The sequence below is a fragment of the Anomaloglossus baeobatrachus genome, chromosome 4, assembly GCF_048569485.1.
Source record: "Anomaloglossus baeobatrachus isolate aAnoBae1 chromosome 4, aAnoBae1.hap1, whole genome shotgun sequence".
In the NCBI taxonomy this organism is placed as follows: domain Eukaryota; kingdom Metazoa; phylum Chordata; class Amphibia; order Anura; family Aromobatidae; genus Anomaloglossus; species Anomaloglossus baeobatrachus.
Genome location: NC_134356.1, coordinates 253,171,252 through 253,189,316, shown reverse-complemented (window position 1 = coordinate 253,189,316; position 18,065 = coordinate 253,171,252). Strand labels below are relative to the sequence as shown.

At 46.0% G+C, this 18,065-nt stretch overlaps 1 protein-coding gene across 5 annotated transcripts in view; it reads left to right on the top strand.

Moving 5' to 3' along the window:
- Nucleotides 1-18,065, top strand: part of CEP290 (centrosomal protein 290) — a 451,099-nt gene that overhangs the window by 114,391 nt on the left and 318,643 nt on the right. For all 5 annotated transcript variants that reach the window (XM_075344782.1, XM_075344781.1, XM_075344784.1 and 2 more), the window contains 2 exons: nucleotides 497-584; nucleotides 3,613-3,701. In XM_075344782.1, the coding sequence (XP_075200897.1) occupies nucleotides 497-584; nucleotides 3,613-3,701 (177 nt within the window). The remainder of the gene's footprint in view (nucleotides 1-496; nucleotides 585-3,612; nucleotides 3,702-18,065) is intronic.

Here is an 18,065-nt window from a genome sequence, read left to right as displayed (position 1 = left end):
GCAGCGATTTGCCCATGTCGCACAACCGACGGAGGCAGGTACAATCGCTTGCGATCGATCGCAGCGTGTAAAGTCTGCTTATGTTCTTAAATATCTTGCAGAACGATTTGATTGTGAATAATGGTTAGAAAGTCAGTAAAGTGTAGGTAAAGGAGCTGAAAACATCTGTCTCAGTACAATAAAAGGAGCTGAAAACATCTGTCTCAGTACAATACTCATACCTGCAGTGAAATTACATTGTGTGACTAAATGGCAAATTTGTTGTATTGAAGTTGTGCCGTTTCATTGTTTAATTCTATGGTCACTAAAATGAGGGCTGCTGAGAGAGGCCCACATGGAGGATCCCACATGGAGTCTATCTGTATACTTTAGTGTTTAGTAGGATTATCTTTATTTTATTGAGGAAGCTTGCAGAGCGTGTCTTCTTTTAGATAGCTCTAGTCAATACAGATGGAAATGTCTGGAGGTGATTATAAACTGTGTTATAACTTAACAGATTGAACGACTAGAAGAAGAAAGAATTGAACTTAAACAACAAGTCCGCAAGCTGGCTCAGGAAAAAGGGAAAAAGTCCGCAACTCTTGGTAAGTGACATTGTGTACCTATTTTCATAGTTTTTGTTCTATTTATTTTACGCTAGTATGAATTGATTATATATATTGCAGCACGTGAATGGTAGTCACCAGTGACTTCATGTGTTTGAATAATTGAATAGTTGCACAAGCTTAAAATCTCACAGGTGTAGCTTGTTCTACCCCGTTCAGTGTCTATTCCGGTATTTATGCAGTGCCCACTGCCTGACGTGCAACTTTTATGCAGCCTATACTGATTTTTTTTTTTTTTTTTGATGAATGCTTATTATTGTTAAACTTAGTTGACAATACAGACGTAAAAAGAAAAAAAAATATCATATTCAACTCAATACTTAAAGCTAAATCAGTGTCTGTGTTTTGGCTGCAGCTGTGATTTTTCTCTCCCTGTTATTGTCTCGCCACGACTTCTTCAGTATCTGTGTTTTGGCTGCAGCAGTTATTTCTCTCTCCTTCAGTCTATCTTTGTCTCGCCACCACTTTTCCAGTGTCTGTGTTTTGGCTACAGCAGTGATTTCTCTCTCCCATGGTCTATATCTAGCTTACCATCACTTCTCCAGTATCTGTGTTTTGGCTGCAGCAGTTATTCTCTCTCCCTTGGTCTATCTCTGGCTCACCACCATTTCTCCAGTATCTGTGTTTTGGCTGCAGCAGTTATTCTCTCTCCCTTGGTCTATCTCTGGCTCTCCACTACTTCTCCAGTATCTGTGTTTTGGCCGCAGCCAGGATTTCTCTCTCCCTCGGTCTATCTCTGTCACGCCGCCACTTTTCCAGTGTCTGTATTTTGACTTTTGCAGTGATTTCACTCTCCCTCGGTCTCTCTTTGGGTCGCCATCACTTCTCCAATTTCTGTGTTTTGGCTTCTGTGGTGATTTCATACATGCAGGTTAGGACCACAAACTACACCCAAAGCTGCACCAATAAAGCAGCAAAAACGCAGCAAAAAACAGTATCTGCACATGTACTACCCCAGGGGGTCGGGGGAAAATACACGTCACTGGGCCGGTAAGGGTCAGGGGATGTCACAGGTCCTGGTTTCGTGACACCGAGGTGTACATGGAGGGAGAGAGAGGGAATAAGGATGATGGTGGAGGTGAATTTCGTGACGCCACCTGCGGTATGTGGCCAGGAAATTAGCTGCCGCTGCTGTCGCTATCCTCCGGGGTGGATGGTAGTAGCAGCCGAGGTGTTTCTGCTCCCCACAGGTGGAGCGGGCCTCGGGTAGGATGGTAAGGGGAGTAGTGAGGGCGGGCGCTGAGGCGCGGGGCGGCGGCGCCAGGAATAACAGGCGGACACAGTCTCTGTGGGTTCCAGGTGTTTTACTCACAGTTCCTTAAGTGACCCAGTTGCCGCTTCCGAAGCACTGGCCCCAGCTGTGATGGGCCCCAGCCGATCCCAAGCAATTCGAGGTCACTGCTGGTGTTCCCACTGTGTGTCCTTTCTGGTCAGGGTACCACCAATCCCGGTGTATGTGGAATATGGAACGGGTCGTGGGTGTTTCCTGCACTCACCGCAGACCCTGGAATCCCATGTAGCGGTAGAGAATCCGGGCTGAGGTGGATGCTCCAAGTCACGGGTCCTATGACGCTCCCAGAAGTGTGAGGTAGTAGAAGTGGACCGAGGTCCCCAAGTGCGTCTCACCCCAAGTTGTGCCCGGGGCTAACTGACTATGTGTGAAGATGCTCCTTCCCTTTTCCCCAAGTGGTGCCCGGCCCCCAGGTAGTTGTCCTAGTGACCGGGAAAGTCCCATGCTTCGTGATGGCCACCCACCTGGGAAGGCACCTGTTTCTGGTGTATGAATGTGAGAATCACTAGCGATTAATCTCACCTTAGGCGGGCTTTGCACGCTGCGACATTGGTAACAATGTGTTACCGATGCTGCAGCCTTAGTCCCGCCCCTGTCGCACGTGCAATATCTAGTGAAAGCTGCCGTAGCGATTATTATCGCTACGGCAGTTTCACATGCACTCACCTGCCGTGCGACGTCCCTCTGGCCGGCGACCCGCCTCCTTCCTAAGGGGGCGGGTCATGCGGCGTCACAGCGACGTCACACGGCAGGTGGCCAATTGAAGTGGAGGGGCGGAGATGAGCAGGATGTAAACATCCCGCCCACCTCCGTCCTTCTCATTGCAGCCGGCGGCAGGTAAGGTGAAGTTCCACGCTCCTGCGGCTTCATACACAGCGATGTGCGCTGCCGCAGGAGCGAGGAACAACATCGTACCTGTCGCTGCATCGGCATTATGGAAATGTCGGAGGCTGCAGCGATGATACGATAACGACGCTTTTGCGCTCGTTCATCGTATCAAAAAGGATTTGCACGTTGCGATATCGACTGCGACGCCGGATGTGCGTCACTTTCGATTTGACCCCACCGACATCGCACGTGCAATGTCGCAACGTGTAAAGCCGCCCTTACCCGGGATGAGTACTATATCTTAAAGGAGATGCAGTACCCTGTGGGAACTGAAGCCTCAGGGGCGCCACACACAAGGCCTAAGACTGGTTGGTTTTTTTAATGCACATTTCGATGGTTAAACACTAGATGACGAAATGTATAATTATTCACCTCAATCTAATGAGAGATATATATAATATAAAATTATAAAAAAAAAAACAAAAAAAACCCAACAAACTATTATATTCTCCCACTCCCCAAAATCATTAGATTGCTGTTAGTTGAGTGATCGGTTGTCTGACTGCTGTCACTCCCAACTGCACCATGTGCAGGAACGCTCGGCTCATATGAGACTTCTTGGACAGCAGTTTATCACTAAGATAAGCTGAATTGCAACATGTCGGATTCCCCTTTTCCCTGACCTCATCTGACGAGAGATTCAGGAGACCCTTGTACACATTATAGGGTCGGCCAGTATTGGCGAGTTCACTTATTTTAGTCTAATTTGTATAAGTGTTCCTCTAACACAGAATTGATGAGGTTTAGTCTGTTGAAGATCTATAGACTTCATATGGAATAACTGCATCTGTATTTCTTTTACCCAATGACATTATATTTGTGTTCCAGGATTGATGGCGGATGACCTGGATCAGAACACTCTCGCAGAATTGGCATTAAAACAGAAAGGTTCCGGTGCGGACGAAATTCGGGGAAGGGTAAGGGGAATGGGACACCATAATTTTGCAATGCTCATTTCTGCATTATAATTGACAAATATATCAGTACCAGACTCTATCTGGGTTATAGAAATGGTGTAGCTCACAGTGCTATGCTGTGTTAATCGTTCTTATTGATATCTATGGGAGTTACATAACCAATGCAGCTCAGTCACACTTTGCTGTTTCCATTGCCCTCCTGCCCGAGTCTGAATAGTTACCCTGTCTCAGCCATGAGGTATGAATAACTCTTTAAGTTTTACTTGACAATAAATTGTAACTTTTTTTAGTAAGGTCTTGCTCTTTAATCTTAATATTAGTTTATAGAAACAGAATATAAATAAGTTCACACAACTATTTTTCTATTTCTTTTTATTAACTCATTGCAGAACAGAACAGCTATTGTATATATCCATTGTTTAACCACTTAACAACCTGTAATTTATATTCACCTCACAAATTGAGTTCAGGTCCATGGAGGAGGCTTTAGAGCTGAGCCCCCCCCCACGCCTGGTGGCACCGGTAATATAGAGTATGTAGATGGCACCAGCTTCTAACAACACAAACTGTACACTCCCTGATAGAAGTTCTGTTGCTTATCCATGTTATGTAAATAAAAGCTTATAACCTGATTTTGAATTCATCCATTGGTTTTATAAATTACTCTTTTTTTTTGAAAGCTGAAACCCTACCAAATTTGGTTTAGGTTATGAAAATAAAGTTGCTGCAAAGCTGAAATATTGATCATTTAATGAACACAGAAAGGTCAGATTTTGGCAAGACATAAGTTTTGTTGCCCACAGAAGTTAATGTGAAATTCAAACAAATAATTAACTTTTAATACTAAGATATGTTTCATAACATTGGTGAATAAAGTTGTGGTCCTATTAGAGCCATATTTACTATTTTGTGTGACTTCCATGAGCTTAAAAGGACTGCATTCATGCGGTTCAACAATGATTCATACAATTTATTGATGAAGTTATCAGGAATAGCAAAGAATGCAGTCTTACATGCTTCCCAAAGTTCATTTAGATTCTTTGGTTTTGTTTTCCAAGCATCCTCTTTCATCCTACCCCAAACATGCTCAATGATGTTCATATCTGGTAACTGGGCTGGTCAGTCCTTTAGCACCTTGACCTTTGCCAGGAGGAACTTTGTTGTAGAGATGGATGCATGAGACGGAGCACCATCCTGCTGCTGAATTTGACCCCTTTTATAATTGGGAATGTAAGAGGTAGCTAATACTTGATATTTTAGGCTATTGATATTGCCTTCCATCTTGCAAATGTTTTGCACACCCCCATACTGAATGTAACTCCAGACCATGATCTTTCCACCACCAATCCTAACTGTTTTCTGGATCCATACGGGCTCCAGTAGGTCTCCTGCAGTATTTGCGGCGGCTGTGGTGTAATTCACCTAAAGATTCATCAGAGAAATCCACCTTCTGCCACTATTCCAGCGTCCATCTGTATAGCAGGCTATGGGACTTGGCAAATGCCACACGGTTTTTTAATTGCCTTTTGTTTAGTGCTGGCTTCTGGACACTTATTCGACCATGGAGGCCATTTCGAGACAGACTCCTACAACCTGTTCTAGGTGACACAGGGACTTGAGGTGACCAGGCCTGTTGGAGCTCTGCTGCAGCGGAAGAAGGGCTGGCTTTGGATTTTTTAACCAACAAACGTTCCTCCTGAGCAGTTGTCTTGCAGGGTCTGCCGGACCTGGGCTTGTCAAAAACATCTCCAGTCTCTTCAAATCTTTTTTTAATTTTTTGTACTTGACACTGATACACATTAAAGGTGCCAGCCACCTCTGCAGTGGATCTGGTCTTCAACCTCTTGATAATCAAGGCATTGGTCGCAGGGTGGATTTTTGGCATGTTGTCAGAGATCAAGTTGCAGTTCAAGTGAAGGTCTGGGGTGCTGGGTTTCTTTTCATACACACCCACTAATTAACTGATCATTTAGTGAGCACAGGTGAGGATGTAAACTAGGATTGGGTGCATTTTATGACAAGGCGACAAAACGTTTGTCTTGCCAAAATATGACCTTTCTGTGTTCATTAAATGATCAATATTTCAGCTTTGCAGCAACTTTATTTTCATAACCTAAACCAAATTTAGGAGGGCTTCAGCTTTCAAAAGAGTCATTTATAAAACCAATGGATGAATTTAAAGTCAGGTTATAAGCTTTTATTTACATAACATTTAAAAGCGACAGAACTTCTGTCAGGGAGTGTAGCTCACTCTTATTGAAGCTATTTAACCAGCCGTATGCCACTGCCTGTTTTTATTCGTCAAATTTAGTTTGGATATGAGAATTCAGATATTAATCTAATACCCTCACGACTCACCTACAACTGAAAGTCTCCGTTGCTGCCATTTTTGTACTCAAACTTCATAGGAGATTTTTATTTTTACAATTTACTGCAATATCAAAGCACATAATATAGTTAGCACATTGCTGAAGTTCCCTAGGGGTAATAAAAAAAACAAAAATCAGTAGAAAGTAATTAAAAAAATAATTATTGCAAAATATTTTAAATATTAAAGATTAAATAAAAAAAAAGCAACATGCGGTGTTTGGTATTGCAGCATTTGCGAAAGTCCAAGCTATCAAAATATAAGATTAATTAAAATCATTGTTACAAAAAAAGAATAAAATGCCAGGAGTGACATTTTTCACTGTCCGCATTTCTCTGAAAGTATGCAATAATAGGCAAAAAGTTATATTAACTCCAAAATAGTGTTACTAAAAATTGATCTCATACAGCTGCATTGACAGAAATATAAAAAAGTTATGGATCTCAGAGAATGATCATTTTCCTTTTAAAGTTCTAAATTCTTTAAAACCAGTAAAATGAAAATAAAACTGTATATATTTAGAATCGCCGTGATCATACTGATCACTAGGAATTTTACTATATATGGTAAAGTGAATGGTGTCATTCAAAACTACAACGTAACCAAAAAAGTACACAATGGAGCTAGTAAAATAATATAAACCTCCAGCAGAATATCAATTCTCAATCCACCTGAGATGTATAAAATTTATTGGTGCCTAGTATCTAATATCAACCAGGCAGCTTTTGTAAATGCCGATTATTTCCAGTAGTGTGTGTGTGTGTGTGTGTGTGTGTGTGTGTGTGTGTGTGTGTGTGTGTGTGTGTGTGTGTGTATATATATATATATATATATATATATATATATATATATATATATATATATATATATATATATATATGTATATATAATATATGTATGTATGTAGAAGAGCAACCAACCCGATTATGAAGTTACAAGATCAATAGGTTGATTATGCCCCAATGTCCAGCATATGGTACGCGTATATCTGTATATAGCCAAATGAGTTGCTTAACAAGGGATGTTCAGTGGAAAGCACCCCAGTCTGTGGCATCTTCCCACCAAATTTTACTCCAATCAGGGACTAGAATACTATTTCTGGCACAGGAAAATCCGCCACTTTCCATAAATATGAAGGTTGGGCACAGCCACACCCTGTACCAACCTGGCTTCTCCCCATCCTAGCCTGTTTTGATGGAGCTGTCTGAAACTGGTGTGAAAGCCCCAAAAGTCGCAATATTTTCTTCGGCGCTCCATTGGGAGACCCAGACGATTGGGTGTATAGCTACTGCCTCCGGAGGCCACACAAAGCATTACACTAAAAAGTGTAAGGCCCCTCCCCTTCTGGCTATACACCCCCAGTGGGATCACTGGCTCACCAGTTTTCTGCTTTGTGCGAAGGAGGTCAGACATCCACGCATAGCTCCACTGTTTAGTCAGCAGCAGCTGCTGACTATGTCGGATGGAAGAAAAGTGGGCCCATATGGGGTCCCCAGCATGCTCCCTTCTCACCCCACTTGCGGTTTGTAAGGTTGAGGTACCCATTGCGGGTGCGGAGGCTGGAGCCCACATGCTGTTTTCCTTCCCCATCCCCCCTCAGGGCTCTGGGTGAAGTGGGATCTTACAGGTCTCCAGGCACTGAGACCGGGCTCCATCCACAGACCCAGAGAACCTGCTGGATATGGAGCGGAGTATCGTCAGGGACAGGCCCTGCTACATTAAGGTACTCTGTGTCCCCGGGCAAGCGCGCACACACACACCAGCATTGCTGGGAGTGTTAGTGCGCCGGGGGCAACAGCGCAGAGCGCTCGTGCTATTAGTCACTACAGCTTTGCTGAGTGACTTTATGTATTGGGAACTGCCGCGCCGGCCGTTGCTGGGTGTTTTTTACACTGTGGCGCGGCTGGGACTTGTGGTGCGCCGGGGACTTCCGCGCTGGCCGTGCACATGGACGGCCGCGCTTATTACTCGAGTCCCCGGCTTTGCGGCCTAGTTTTCGTTTCGTTCCCGCCTCCAGCCCTGCCAGTCAGGGGAGAGGCGGGACGCTGTACAGACAGTCAGCGCCGAGGGCTGGAGTCTGCTTTGCATTCTCCAGCCCCCTTCACTGGACACAGTGGGACGCCAGTTTCCCGCTCTTGTCTGGGGCACGCCCACGGCCCGCCCCTCGTCACACGAGCTGGAGAAGGACGCCGGCAGCCATTCCTGCACGCCGTCCGAGCTGGGGAACGGAGACATGCTCTGGGCAACCAACACAGGGCTCTGGCGACCACACACCCGCGTTATAGGCGGGCGGTAAGCAGCACCTGAAGTGCTGACCCCACTAAATACCGAAGTGTCCATTTGTATTTTATGCTTGTATGCTATACACTGCACTGTAGGTCGCTGTCTTTGGCTATATGCCCTTCTAGATGGCGAGATAACAGCAGCAAAAACGCAAGGGTGCTAAGGCACAGGTTTTCTAGGCTGCTTGTATTACATGGCTGAAGTGTTCATTTGTACTTATGCTTGTATGCTATACATTGCACTGTACGGTCGCTACTCTTGGCTATATTCTCCTAGAGGGCTGGACAACTGCAGCAAAAAAGCATGGGTGCCAAGGCACAGGCTTTATAGGCTGCTTGCACTGCATGTGCTGAAGTGTTCATTTGTATATATGCTTGTATGCTATACATTGCACTGTACGGTCGCTACTCTGGGCTATATTCTCCTAGATGGCTGGACAACAGCAGCAAAAAAGCAAGGGTGCCAAGGCACAGGCTTTCTATGCTGCTTGTATTGCATGTGCTGAAGTGTTTATGCTTGTATGTTGTACATTGCATAGATGACTAGAATACAGCAGCAAAAAAGCAACACAGGCTTTCTATGCTGCTTTTCCTGCAGATACTGTTCCACCGGCAGGTTTCACTGACCCCCATTGTGGTCAATGCTCCCCTGTAGCACTTGGTCAGCCGGGGTCTCTACTAGAAGTGGCCAAAGAAACCACCTGTGAACCCTGTCCAGGGACAGGGACGGAGATTGTCATGAGATGGAGACTTTGCACTCCAGACAGGCCATGGGCAATCTTGATTAATGCTCCCTGGCCACCCTCATTTGGAACGTACTCAGTACTCCGGGGGGGTCCCAGGCATTCCAGGGTGAAGGCTCTGACACGGACGGCAGTCCCAGACAGCCTAAGCTAGCTCGCTGGGTACGACACTAGGCTTCATCACTGGTCAAGGTCCCAGCAGGACGACTCTCTGTATGATGAGGCAGACGTAGCTGATCAGGGCTTTGGTCCTGACACCGCTCTCAATCCGGATACACCGGATGGGGACGCCATAGTGAAGGATCTTATAGCGTCCATTAATGGAATGTTGCATATTTCTCCCTCAGCTCCCCCAGTGGAGGAGTCAGCTTCACAGCAGGAGAAATCCTTTTTCAGTACTCATGCGTAGATTGAGTACTTTTTCTGACCACGCTGACTTCAAAGACGCAGTTCAGAAACACCACGCTACCAGATAAACGTTTTCTCCAAACGTATTAAGGATGCACGCTATCCCTTTACCCTGATGTGGTACAGCCCTGGACCCAGGGTCCAAAGGTGGATCCCCCAATCTCCAGGCTTGCGGCTAGTTCCATAGTTGCAGGGGAGATGGGAATTCACTTAAAGATGCCATTGACAGACAGATAGACCTCTGGTTGAAATCTGTCTGTGAAGCTATCAGCGTGTCGGTTGCTCCGGCATTCGCAGCCGTATGGGCACCCTAACCTATTTCAGCTGGTCTTGCGCAGCTGGTCTTGAGCACATGTACATCTGTGCCGCAGGTGGTGCCCTTAACCTCGCAATGTCTGCATTGCGACTTACCCTAGTAATGCTGTCCTGGGGGGACAGTCGAGGTTGGTCCTTCCCAGGCTCGGGCAAGTCCCAATTGTACTCGTCTAAAAGGACTCAAAAGGCTCAGAGGGGCTCAGTTTCCGGCCGGGCTCATTCACGCCCAAGGAAGGCAGCAGGAGGAACCGCTGCCAAAGCGATCTCCTCATGTATTTCAGCTCTCTCTCCCCGCATCCGCGGTTGGTGGCAGAATCTCCCGCTTCTGGGTACATTTAGCTGCCACAGGTCACAGACCGGTGGGTGAGAGACATTGTGTCTCACGTGTACAGGATAGAGCTCTGTTCTCGTCCTCCGGCTCGATTCTTCAGAACTTCCTCCCCCCCACCCCCCCCACCGAGCCGATGCTCTTCTGCAGGCAGAAGGAGTGGTAATCCCTGTTCCTCTTCAGGAACAAGACACGTTTTTTTCCTCCAATCTTATTGAGGTGCCAAAAAAGGGTGGTTTTTTCCGTTCCGTTCTGGACCTAAAACTGCTCACCAAGCACGTGAAGGCCAGGCGGTTCCGGATGTAACCCTCCGCTCCGTCATTGCCTCAATGTCTCAAGGAGATTTTCCTAGCATCAATAGACATCAGGATACTTATCTCCTCGTGCCGATTGCTCCAGAGCACCAGCGTTTGCTACGTTTCGTTATTGAAGACGAGCATCTTCAGTGCGTAGCCCTGCCCTTCGGTCTGGCGACAGCCCTACGGGTTTTCACCAAGTTCAGGGCAGCAGTGGGAGCAGTCCTGCACTCTCAGGGTCACTCTGTGATCCTTAATGGATGATCCACTTGTCAAGGCACCCTCTCAAGAGGCATGCCGACACAGCCTGAACGTGGCGCTGGAGACTCTCCAGAGTTTCGGGTGGATCATCAACTCTTCAAGGTTACATCGGGCACCGACCCAATCGCTGACATATCTGGGCATGGAGTTTCACACTCCCTCAGCGATAGTGAAGCTTCCGCTGGACAAGCAGCGTTCACTACAGACGGGGGTGCAGTCTCTCCTTCAAGGCCAGTCACACCCCTTAAGACGCCTCATGCAGAGGCAGTCATATTCGCGCAGTTTCACTGCGTCCACTTCAATGGGACATGCTTTGCCAATGGGTTGGGGAGTCGACGTCCCTAGAAAGGAACGTTTCCCTTCTCAGACGGTCAAGGACTCTCTCGGAGGAGTCCATCCTTCAGATCAATGTTCTGGAAATCTGGGCAGTGCATCTTGCCCTGCAAGCCTTCCAGCAGTGGCTGGAAGGAAAACAGATCCGAATTCAGTCGGACAATTCCACAGCGGTGGCAGACATCGCCCACCAAGGCGGAACACGCATCGCCAAGCCTACCAGGCAATCCGGCGGATTCTGATGTGGGTGGGGGACAGAGCATCCACCATATCCGCAGTTCACATCCCGGGCGTAGAAAATTGGGAAGCAGACTTCCTCAGTCGCCTGGGCATGGACGCAGGGGAATGGCCTCTGCACCCAGTATGGTGTCAGGAAATCTATAGCCGCTGGAGGATGCCGGACGTCGACCTAATGGCGTCTCGGCACAACAACAAGGTCCCGATTTTCATGGCGCGGTCTCACGAGCAAAGAGCTCTGGCGGCAGGCGCCCTAGTTCAGGATTGGTCGCAGTTCCAGCTACTCTATGTGTTTCCTACTCTGGCACTGTTGCCCAGAGTGCTACGCAAGCTCAGCTCCGCTTGCCGCCGCGCCATCCTCGTCGTCCCAGACTGACCGAGGAGGTCGTGGTCCCGGATCTGTGGCATCTCACGGTCGGCCAACCGTGGGCACTCTCAGACCGGCCAGACTTACTGTCCCAAGGGCCGTTTTTTCCACTGAATTCTACGGCCCTGATCCTGACTGTATGGCCATCGAGTCCTGGATCCTAGCGTCTTCAGGATTATCTCAAGACGTCATTGCCACCATGAGACGGGCTAGGAAGCCGACGTCTGTCAAAATCTCCCACAAGACGTGGAGGTTATTCTTCTCTTGGTGCTCTGCTTAGGGAGTGTCTCCCTGGCCATTTGCATTGTCTCCTTTTTCCCCCCCTTCCTGCATCTGGATTGGGAAAAGGTTTGTCGCTCGGCTCCCTTAAAGGACAAGTCGCAGCGCTGTCGGTATTCTTTCAGAAGCGCCTAGTACGACTTCCTCAGGTACGCACGTTCCTGCAGGGGGATTATCACATTGTCCCTCCGTACAAGAGGCCGTCAGACCCATGGGATCTGCACAGGGTATTAATTGCTCTCTAGGAGCCGCCCTTCGAGCCTCTGAGGGTTGTTTTCACTTTCTCAACTTTCACAGAAAGTGGCCTTTCTGGTAGCGGTCACGTCTCTTCGGAGAGTGTCAGAACTAGCAGCGCGGTCATCCAGAGCTCCCTTCCTGGTGTTCACCAAGATAAGGTAGTGCTGCGTCCGATCCCAGAGTTTCTCCCTAAGGTGGTATCCCCTTTTTATCACAATCAGGATATCTCCTTACCTTCCTTTTCTCCATTTCATCGATATGTAATGGCTTTGCATTGTTGGATCTGGTGTAGAGCACCCAGAATCTACATTCCCGCACGGCGCTCCTGCGCCGCTCGGATGCACTCTTTGTCCTTGTCACTGGTCAGCGCAAGGGATCGCAGGCTGCAACATCCACCCTGGCTCAATGGATCAAGGAACCAATCCTTGAAGCCTACCGTTCTACTGGGCTTCCGGTTTCATCAGGGCTGAAGGCCCATTCTACCAGAGCCGTGGGTGCGTCCTGGGCATTACGGCCCCAGGCTACGGCTCAACAGGTGTGCCAGGCAGCTACCTGGTCGAGTCTGCACACTTTCACCAAACATTATCAGGTGCATACCTATGCTTCGGCGGACGCCAGCCTAGGTAGAAGAGTCCTGCAGGCGGCAGTTGCCTCCCCGTAGGGGAAGGCTGTCTTGCAGCTCTAACATGAGGTATTTCTTTACCCACCCAGGGACAGCTTTTGGACGTCCCAATCGTCTGGGTCTCCCAATGGAGCGCCGAAGAAGAAGGGAATTTTGTTACTTACCGTAAATTCCTTTTCTTCTAGCTCCTATTGGGAGACCCAGCACCCGCCCTGTTGTCCTTCGGGATTTTTGGTTGTTTTCGGGTACACATGTTGTTCATGTTGAATGGTTTTCAGTTCTCCGATGTTACTTCGGAGTGAATTTGTTTAAACCAGTTATTGGCTTTCCTCCTTCTTGCTTTTGCACTAAAACTGGTGAGCCAGTGATCCCACTGGGGGTGTATAGCCAGAAGGGGAGGGGCCTTACACTTTTTAGTGTAATGCTTTGTGTGGCCTCCGGAGGCAGTAGCTATACACCCAATCGTCTGGGTCTCCCAATAGGAGCTAGAAGAAAAGGAATTTACGGTAAGTAACAAAATTCCCTTCTTTTTGCTCACTTTGCGTTGCGTAAATCTTTAGCAACGTTTCCCATTTTTTTTACATCAGTTTTTGGGCATAAACACTTTGTAGAATAGGGGACTTTGTTATTTTTTTATTATAGATGGTATTTTACGGAATCCTTCACTTTAGTACAGTTTGGTAGTGAAGAGAATTTCTGCTAGCAAGATTCTTGTGTCCTATTCCATAATGTGGTGTAATCTGTGTATCATTTTTAATATTTCCTTGACACAGAAAGAAAGGCCAGGTGTAAAGGACTCTTCATGTACCACAGAATCCTTAAAAAGTGGATTTCAGACCCGAGCAGAAGTAGGATCATTAGCTGCACAAATTTCTAAAATGATTGAAGTTTGTCTTAGCGACATCAATACAAGAGAAAATGTCCACCCAACAAGATTTGATCAAAGACCTTCGGTTTCATCAATGTATAAGGAGAGCAGACCCAAACTACACAATAGGGAGAACCTGTTCGGACCTGGTAGTCATGTGGTCAACAGAAGATATGGAAGTGCAATATACAGTGAGAATAGAAATAGCGAAAAAGCTAAGGCGGAAGCTGATGTATCGGCTGTAGACAGAAGGCAGACGTGTCAAAGAGACTCTTGTAACTTTAATGTATGTAGACAAACTTATGAGGCTAGACCCGAAAAAATATACCGTAGATCATCCAGCTATCGACTATATAGAGAGAATCTGGAGGGAGAATTTCATGAACATATAAGTAATTCTGTACAAAATAGGCCCCAAGAGTTGTCAAACACTCCACGCATAAGAACGCTGGCACCTTCTGGTACTACACAAGAAGACCTAAACTGCTCTCCTTGCTCTTATCAGCCGCTCACCTTTGAAGAACAAGGAGAAGTCAATGACCTCTCAGATTCGTGGCCTGATGACCTACAGCCAAGTCTTTTAGACCCTATTAAAGCTAGTTTAGTTGAGTTAAGTACTCAACTTGCTAATTTGAGGAATAACGTAATTAAATCTCAACATTATTAGTTGACATTTTGTTCTTTGAGTTATTTTCTTGAAAATTGTGTTTTTTAAATCTATATATATCTATATAAATGATATGCAAGCTTACAAGATGGGGATGTGCAGGGGGAATGCATGCACATACACTATTTGGAGTATATTTGGCACTCACTTCTTTGTCATTGAATTTACGGGATTTTTCCTGACTTATGGCCACAAGTGTGTAAAATCTGGACCCTAGCCATGTAGTTTGCCTTTACTAACATTTGAGAAAGAAGGGCTTGTTCTAAAGAGCTTGTTTCAGATTGGGGTCACTAAGTACTGAGGCATATAGTATATAAGTCAACAATGCTCTGCTGTCTCCTTTGGCATTATCATCACCATCAAATGTTTTTGCCCGGGGCTTCATGGCATAGGTTTCTATGGCCAAGACTGTGGAATTTGATAATGTGCTCAAATGCGTTTGGTCACTTTTGGCTCTATAGTATTCTAAGGACATACTGACATTACTCTTTTGGAAACATCATCTATGAACCAAAAAGGAGAGCCGCACTCTTAAAATCAGCTGTCATTCTGACATCCTTTGTTTCTTGAAATTACATGGGTGGTTATTCATGTGATTGACCACCATATATCACTACACTTCACCTGCAGCTGTCACTGGCTAGCCCTGTATTCCCTCGCAAAATATTCTGAGTCCCCAAGACAATAAGTTGATTACTGTGGTGGTCACATTTTGAAATGGTTTGTCTATGTTGAGACAAACACTTTTTAATTTTAAAGGGCTTCTCTGGAAATAAAAAATATTTAACTAAATGTAATATCATGATAATTTAATTTTGAAATACATTTACTGTAATTAGTAAATCACAATTGCTTTTTTAGAGAAGTAATTGCTGTAGAATTAATATAGCCATTGTCCTATTACACTAACGGAAACCTGTCCTATAATGTTAGGATGTGAGCATGTGCATTGGTAAGCTCCACTGCAGTAATGTAATGTCATTCTGAAAAACTGTGGACAGTAGTGTGAACAGCCTCTTTCTGCAGCACATTTGGTATCTACAGTTTTAGATCAGAGACATGGGGTTGGCACAAGTGTCAGAGCAGCCTCTTCTTACCTCAGCAACCCTGGTATCTCTAGTATTAGATCAGAAATACAAGGGGAGCAGCAGTATGAGCAGTATCTCCTTACTTCAGCACTCATAGTATCTTTAATATTACATCAGAAAGACTAGGTGGACAGAATTGTGGGCGGACAGCTCTTCTTACCTCGGCACCCCTCATATCAGTATTAGATCAGAAAGACTAAGGTAAGTAGCAGTGTGAATGGCCTCTTCTTACATTTGCACATCTGGCATTAGATTACAAAGAAAGGTTTGACAGCAGTGTGACTGACCTATTCTTGCCCTAGCACCTCTAGTATTTGCAGTACTCGATCAGGAAGATAGTGTGGACAGCAGTGTGAGGAACCGCTTCTTCTTAGTTGTGTGTCCCTGGTGTCTCATTAGATCAGAACAACATGGTGGACAGCAGTGTGAGGAGCCGCTTCTTCTTAGTTGTATGCCCCTGATGTCTCTGTATTAGATCAGAACAACATGGTGGACAACAGTGTGAGGAACCGCTTCTTCTTAGTTGTATGCCCCTGATGTCTCTGTATAGGTCAGAATGACAAGGTTGACAGCAGTGTGAGGAACCTCTTCTTTTTAGTTGTATGCCCCAGATGTCTCTGTATTAGATCAGAATGGCAAGGTGGACAGCAGTGTGAGGAACCGCTTCTTATTAGTTGTATGCCCCTGATGTCTCTGTATTAGATCAGAACAACATGGTGGACAGCAGTGTGAGGAGCCGCTTCTTCTTAGTTGTATGCCCCTGATGTCTCTGTATTAGATCAGAACAACATGGTGGACAGCAGTGTGAGAAACCGCTTCTTCTTAGTTGTATGCCCCTGATGTCTCTGTATTAGATCAGAATGACAAGGTGGACAGCAGTGTGAGGAACCGCTTCTTATTTGTATGCCCCTGATGTCTCTGTATTAGATCAGAACAACATGGTGGACAGCAGTGTGAGGAACCGCTTCTTCTTAGTTGTATGCCCCTGATGTCTCTGTATAGGTCAGAATGACAAGGTGGACAGCAGTGTGAGGAACCTCTTCTTTTTAGTTGTATGCCCCAGATGTCTCTGTATTAGATCAGAATGGCAAGGTGGACAGCAGTGTGAGGAACCGCTTCTTCTTAGTTGTATGCCCCTGATGTCTCTGTATTAGATCAGAACAACATGGTGGACAGCAGTGTGAGGAGCCGCTTCTTCTTAGTTGTATGCCCCTGATGTCTCTGTATTAGATCAGAACAACATGGTGGACAGCAGTGTGAGAAACCGCTTCTTCTTAGTTGTATGCCCCTGATGTCTCTGTATTAGATCAGAATGGCAAGGTGGACAGCAGTGTGAGGAACCGCTTCTTCTTAGTTGTATGCCCCTGATGTCTCTGTATTAGATCAGAACAACATGGTGGACAGCAGTGTGAGGAACCGCTTATTTTTAGTTGTATGCCCCTGATGTCTCTGTATTAGATCAGAATTACAAGGTGGACATCAGTGTGAGAAACCGCTTCTTCTTAGTTGTATGCCCCTGATGTCTCTGTATTAGATCAGAATGACAAGGTGGACAGCAGTGTGAGGAACCGCTTCTTCTTATTTGTATGCCCCTGATGTCTCTGTATTAGATCAGAACAACATGGTGGACAGCAGTGTGAGGAGCCGCTTCTTCTTAGTTGTATGCCCCTGATTTCTCTGTATTAGATCAGAACAACATGGTGGACAGCAGTGTGAGGAGCCGCTTCTTCTTAGTTGTATGCCCCTGATGTCTCTGTATTAGATCAGAACAACATGGTGGACAGCAGTGTGAGAAACCGCTTCTTCTTAGTTGTATGCCCCTGATGTCTCTGTATTAGATCAGAATGACAAGGTGGACAGCAGTGTGAGGAACCGCTTCTTATTTGTATGCCCCTGATGTCTCTGTATTAGATCAGAACAACATGGTGGACAGCAGTGTGAGGAACCGCTTCTTCTTAGTTGTATGCCCCTGATGTCTCTGTATAGGTCAGAATGACAAGGTGGACAGCAGTGTGAGGAACCTCTTCTTTTTAGTTGTATGCCCCAGATGTCTCTGTATTAGATCAGAATGGCAAGGTGGACAGCAGTGTGAGGAACCGCTTTTTCTTAGTTGTATGCCCCTGATGTCTCTGTATTAGATCAGAACAACATGGTGGACAGCAGTGTGAGGAGCCGCTTCTTCTTAGTTGTATGCCCCTGATGTCTCTGTATTAGATCAGAACAACATGGTGGACAGCAGTGTGAGAAACCGCTTCTTCTTAGTTGTATGCCCCTGATGTCTCTGTATTAGATCAGAATGGCAAGGTGGACAGCAGTGTGAGGAACCGCTTCTTCTTAGTTGTATGCCCCTGATGTCTCTGTATTAGATCAGAACAACATGGTGGACAGCAGTGTGAGGAACCGCTTATTTTTAGTTGTATGCCCCTGATGTCTCTGTATTAGATCAGAATTACAAGGTGGACATCAGTGTGAGAAACCGCTTCTTCTTAGTTGTATGCCCCTGATGTCTCTGTATTAGATCAGAATGACAAGGTGGACAGCAGTGTGAGGAACCGCTTCTTCTTATTTGTATGCCCCTGATGTCTCTGTATTAGATCAGAACAACATGGTGGACAGCAGTGTGAGGAGCCGCTTCTTCTTAGTTGTATGCCCCTGATTTCTCTGT